Below are 6,000 nucleotides of genomic sequence, written 5' to 3'. Positions count from 1 at the left end.
TTAGCTGCTAGTGAGTTAAGATGGGCATCTGAGCTGTCACAGTTTAATTTTGATATCAGATATAGATCGGGAAAAGCGAACAAAAATGCAGATAGTCTTAGCAGAATGTACCGCGAAAGTGATTCAGAAGAGATTTTAGCAGATTTCTCACAATCTACTTCTTTAAGAGAAATTATTACAGATTATCAGAGACTTGAAACGGACAAAGAGCTTGAAATCATTGAAAGAAAGGAATTAACCCCCATTTTACCAGGATATACAAATGAGGAACTCAGAAAACTTCAAACGGAGGAACCAGATATCAACAGAGTTTTCCAATGGTTGGAAACTGGTCACAAACCAACTTCCAGACAAATTTCAAGAGAAAGGAGAGAGGTGAGGAAATTTCTTCGAAAGTTTCATTTGTTACAACTGAAAAATGGTGTGTTGTACATGACCAGTAAAGGCTTGGACGGTGAGTATTTGCAATTAGCTATACCAGAATGTCTTAGACCACAGATAATGGAGTCTTTGCATGATAGTTCCGGACACCAAGGTCGTGAGAGAACAATGGCACTTATAAAGAAAAGATGCTACTGGCCAGGAATGATAGCGGATGTTGTAAGATGGATTGAAAGATGTGAAAGATGCATGATCGCTAAGACACCGATCCCTACAATCAGACCATCACTAGGTAATTTATTAGCAAAGAGACCTTTAGAGATTTTGGCAACGGATTTTACTCTGTTAGAGAAAACTTCAGATGGGTTTGAAAACGTTTTGGTTCTTACAGACGTGTTTACAAAATACACAATGGCTATTCCTACAAAAAATCAGAAAGCTTCAACAGTTGCTAAACACTTGGTCAATGAATGGTTTCATAAGATTGGTATCCCTAGTCGATTGCACAGTGATCAAGGTAGGAATTTTGAAGGTGAGGTCGTGAAGGAGCTATGTAAAATATATGGTATTAAGAAGTCACGTAGCACGCCATATCATCCTGAGGGAAATTCGCAATGCGAAAGATTTAACAGGACACTGCACGACAGGTTGAGAACTCTCGACGCAGATCAAAAGAGGAAGTGGTCAATGTATTTACAAGAACTTGTTTATGTGTATAATGTTACTCCTCATTCTTCTACAGGTTTTTCCCCTTATTATCACCTTTATGGAAGAGAACCGAAATTACCCGTAGATTTCTTACTAGGGATCAACAATGACAGCGAGTCCTTCGAAGTAGATGAATGGTTACATACACACAGAGAACGCCTTCGATACGCATTGGCTGCTGCTGAGAAAAACACAGAAAAAAGTGCAGAAAAACGACGCGAGTTCCATGAGAGGAAATCTACTCCTTGCTCTATTGATGTCGGAACAAAGGTTCTCTTGAGAAATCATGTACAAGGTAGGAACAAAATACAAGATGTGTGGAAACCAGATCCTTATATCATAACTGAGAAATTGCAAGAAAATGTTTACAAGGTTAAGTCAGCGGATGGGTATGATGATGTAAAAGTTCTACACAGGAACGATATCTTAGATACTAAGGAAAAAGCCCAAAATGATATTGACCCTTGTGAAGAGCCTGAATCAGACGAGGAGATAAAGACATTCGAAGTTACAGAAATAGAGAATGAAGGAGATAACCCTAATCCAGAATCTCAGGTAAGTTTAGATGAAAACGATAATAAACAAGAGTCGATGCCTCCGGAAGATAATATTGCAGAGAACAAGCAGTCTGATATTTTAGATTCTCCATTGCAATTTACCTCGGGTCAGAGTCCCACTGACAATAATGTTTCTGCTGGACATGGGCAAGAAATACCTCTTATACGCTCTAATAGGTCAACGGCGGGTAAGCATCCCAACCCTTTCAATTTGCCTAAGTCAGTGTTATCCAGAAACATGTCAGTAAATGCAGATTCTTCTAGTTCTGAGTTTCAGGATTTCGGAAATGCTGTAGCAGCATTAGGTGCAAGTCTAAGCGCAAGCTTAAGTCAAACGTTTTCAGAATACTTGCATATGAAAAACAGGTCAAACTCAGATGATTGTACATAGATTTTTTTTGAATGGGTATCCAGTTTTATATGTTTGTTGATGAGGGCATCAACATAATTGCGCGGGGGAGATATGTAATGGTGAAAATTATACGTGGTATTTGCGCGAATCGCGTACCGTATATTTTACCTGTGTTTATTCTATTTATAGAGTTTCTGTTCAGCGCAAATTCTTTTTTTTAGAGATTATGTTTCTTTAAACTTATTAAAAATATATTTTGAACATTTATCTAGTTGTTTTCGATTCTATTATGATAATCAGTAAAGTGAGACTAATTTGTGAAATTATTTATTTACTTATTATAATATTTGAGATTTAAACTAGTTTAACAAGTTTATACGGAGTCTCACTTCGCTGACGCCCTTGCGAGTGTTCAGGTGTGAAACGGGTGAAACGTGTGAGTGATACTAGTACCTTACATTATTTACGTCATACCTGTTGCAAGTGAGTGCGCTAGTCTACTAATTGACTGTGTGTGGCACCGCCGCAATATATTCGAGTAGCTCATTGCCAATGAATTTAATATTTAATTGAAATAAAGAACTTGAACAGAATAAGCGATTTTATTCTATTACACATAGAAAGCAATAGAAAAGGCTGATGAGAACAACGCAGACTCATAATTGTCCTATCATACACTCGGAAGTATTGTTATTATCCTCTCTAAGAGATGCTTTGTGATTGGTAATCGACTATCTTGAGTGTGTTTTGTACGGTTTAGGCCCTGCAATAATTTTGATACCAGAAACTGGTCTGTTGGGTCTTGGAAACCCTGTAGTTTTGTAAAGTAAGATAAACCTGCTAAGTAAGAGCGCACTGTTGCATAAGAAAGACCCTTTGCAGATAGGTAGGATACAAATTGAACCACTGACTCTAGAGATGGTGGCCAAATACAATTATGCCAATATTGTGTACAACAATAATGGTACAAATTAAAACCAGCCTGGTATGCTCCATGTGTATTTTGAGAGAGTGCAGTTTGAAGAAGTTTGTCTATCTCATATTGGAAATGAGGTGTTGAAAGGAGCTCGGGACTGGGACTGGTTTGATCTGTGCCTGAGGTGCAGCCTGTCTGAAACGCTGCCACTGTTGACGAGAGATAGAATCAGCAATTATATTATTTTTTGTAGGTATATGTACTGCCCGGAAACAAATATTATGCAACATGCAATCGATGATAAAAGGACGAAGCAAGAACATAACTCTTTGTGATTTGCAGGTTTGTTTGTTAAGGATAGTGACTAGTGCCTGGTTGTCAATATGAAACAAAACCTTTTTTTTTTGCCAATCTAACACCCCCAAAGCATAAAGACAAAACAACAGGAATCAACTTCAAAGTAGTAATATCTGAAAGAATATCTGTTTTTCCCAACCTGTGAGCCAAGAAAAATAACACTATTCACCTTGGAAGTAGGCCCCACAACCAAGATCCTGAGACCCTGCACTATCAGTGAAAAGATCTAAGGTTAAGTTAGAGGACCATTCTGCCTCACTGAAATACACTTTGCCATTGAAATCATGTAAAAAAAAAATTGAGCCATAACTGCATATCATCCTTCATTTCTTGCTTTAACCTGATAAAATGGCGTGGGTTGATTATGCCAATGATGGCATTATGCATTCTCCTAACAAATGCCCTGCCTGGTGTAATAGCCTTGGTAACAAAATTTAACTTGCCCAACAATGACTGTAGTTGTTTGAGTGTAATTGACTTTCTGTCTATAAATTTCTGAAGCAATGAAACTAGCTCAACACGCTTATGCACTGGCACTCTAACCATCATAGCAACAGTATCAATTTCTAAGCCTAAGAATACCAAATTATTTGTTTGACCAACAGATTTATCTTCTGCCAGTGGAACCCCCAACTCTTGAGCTACCTGTTTGAACATTTCCATCAGCTTTGAGCATGTGTCAAAGTCATTACCTGCAAAGATAAAGTCATCTAAATAATGGTCAATAGTGGAAAGACCTGTCTCCTGTTCTACAACCCATTGCAAAAAAGTGGCAAACTCTTCAAAAATCTTGCATGATATAGAACAACCCATGGAGAGACACTTGTCTATGTAATACTTTCCCTCAATTTTAAACCCCAGTAAGTCAAAATCTCCTGGATGAATAGGTAACAGTCTAAAAGCTGATTTAATATCTATCTTGCCAGTGCAAGCCCCTTTCCCTACATTTGCTTATATTTGGACCACTGAATCAAAAGATGAGTAATGAACTGTAGACTCTCCTGGATCAATAAATTCGTTGATGCTATTGCCAGTTGGAAATAATAATCCAAAACTGTGGTTAGCTGTTGTGTAGGACATGCTTGAGCTGATGGGATTGGTACGAAAGGAAGATTAAGATGTCCTTTGCCCATTATGTGTGTATGGTTGTAGTCTGGTTTGATTGCAGCTAATGACGGGGTGCATGCCTGCGAAACGAATGCAAGAGTGTGAGTATTGGCAATTACTCTTTAAACAATTGCCCTTGTAATTGTAATCAAAACAATTGTGCCCAGATTCTGACGATTGCGTGCTCTGATGTTGGTTAACTAGCTTGGAAGACATATATAGAAGCCACAGCTCTGCGTCAACCTCCCCCCATGAGCTGGTTGGGTTAAGAGCCTTGCGAAGTCTATACTGTGTATCATAATCGTACCAGCCTGTTGACTCCCTTGCTACTCCTTATCTAACTGTATGTATGTATTTTAACAGTTCAGCAAACTTGGACGGGTGTGCAGACAAATAAATAGAAGCGAATATGTGCATAGCATCAGTCCATTTTTCAATGGAGTCAACTTTTTGACATTTTCTTTGGTTATAATCTCTCCTACACTATTAATGAGAAGTTTCTTGTGACTAGGTGTAGCCCCCTGGCCCCCAGAGGGTGGTAGGAGTGTATGAAGTTCAATAAATCTACCTTGGATTACATTTTGCTTAATTGAATCACTCACATGCATGCCCAAGTTATGAACAGATTGTATAGGTACTATGTCATTACCTTCTCCAAACTGTTGAGTAGTTGGTTGTGGGGACTGCTGTGGGGGCTGTGGAGGCTGTGCAGGTGGCAGGTATGCTTGCATCTGCTGAGCTGGTTGAGGAGCCAATGCTGGTAGATGTGTGGCTTGCATATTAAGAGCCATTTGAGGAGCCGAAGTTGTTTGCTGCCTGGCCTCCACAGAAAGAGGTGGTTGGAGAGCTGGTGCTAGTTGCTGTGTTGCTTCACTGGCTTGGACATGAAGATCTGGTTGTGAAGCTTGTATATCGGTCTGGGGTGTCCTACTGCTTCTCTTTACCCGTTTGGGGGGTTGTCTTGATGATGAGGATGCAGCTGTGGCAATGCGTCCTGTTGTCTGCCGCTTACGAGGCATGTCTGATGTCCTTGATTAGCTAGAATTGTTTAGCGATGACAACCGAAAACAAAATAAATTGAAGAATTAGTTATCTTAGAAATTACTCATAAATCTTTAAAAGATTGTTTGTAATCTTGACAAAAGGCAACTTTGCTTTAATGAAGACATATCGATAATCATAACGATAGGTTTATTTTAGGTTAATTAATAATAAACTAATAAATAATACTTCGATTCGATGGTAATGTTATAGGAGAATTTGCTACCGGTACTTTATGAATAAGTGAATTAAATGATTTTATCATACACTGTACATTAAATAAGAAAGTACATAAAGAATAATTTAAGTGAGTGTTGTGGATATAAAGTAGTATTGAAAGTAATTTGATCGACCGCCGGTAACCATGTTTTCCCACCAACTTGTTCGAAGTAAACAAAGATTTCCCTCAGATCGAGCCCGATGGAATTATTGACCCCCCCCCCCCCCCCCCCCCTGTTGATAAGTATATTTTAACATGTATAATGTTAAACGATAACTTGCAATATATGATTTGTTTAAATAAATTAAATGGTTACTGTTGTCTCCCTTTGCCACGATGTAGAACGAAGCTAAGCAAAAGA

General features: G+C 38.5%; 1 protein-coding gene across 1 annotated transcript; it reads right to left on the bottom strand.

Moving 5' to 3' along the window:
* Positions 1 to 3,030: 3,030 nt before the first annotated feature.
* LOC128185402 (uncharacterized) lies at positions 3,031 to 5,397 on the bottom strand. The gene is made up of 3 exons (XM_052855003.1): positions 5,028 to 5,397; positions 3,875 to 3,963; positions 3,031 to 3,123 (listed from the first exon to the last, which is right to left on the bottom strand). The coding sequence occupies exons 1-3, from the start codon at positions 5,395 to 5,397 to the stop codon at positions 3,031 to 3,033; spliced, it is 552 nt and encodes a 183-aa protein (XP_052710963.1).
* Positions 5,398 to 6,000: the final 603 nt, after the last annotated feature.

Source organism: Crassostrea angulata, chromosome 5 (genome assembly GCF_025612915.1).
Source record: "Crassostrea angulata isolate pt1a10 chromosome 5, ASM2561291v2, whole genome shotgun sequence".
Classification (NCBI taxonomy): Eukaryota; Metazoa; Mollusca; class Bivalvia; order Ostreida; family Ostreidae; genus Magallana; species Magallana angulata.
The sequence above is the reverse complement of the archived record's forward strand: the minus strand, read 5'-3'. Positions and strand labels throughout refer to the sequence as shown.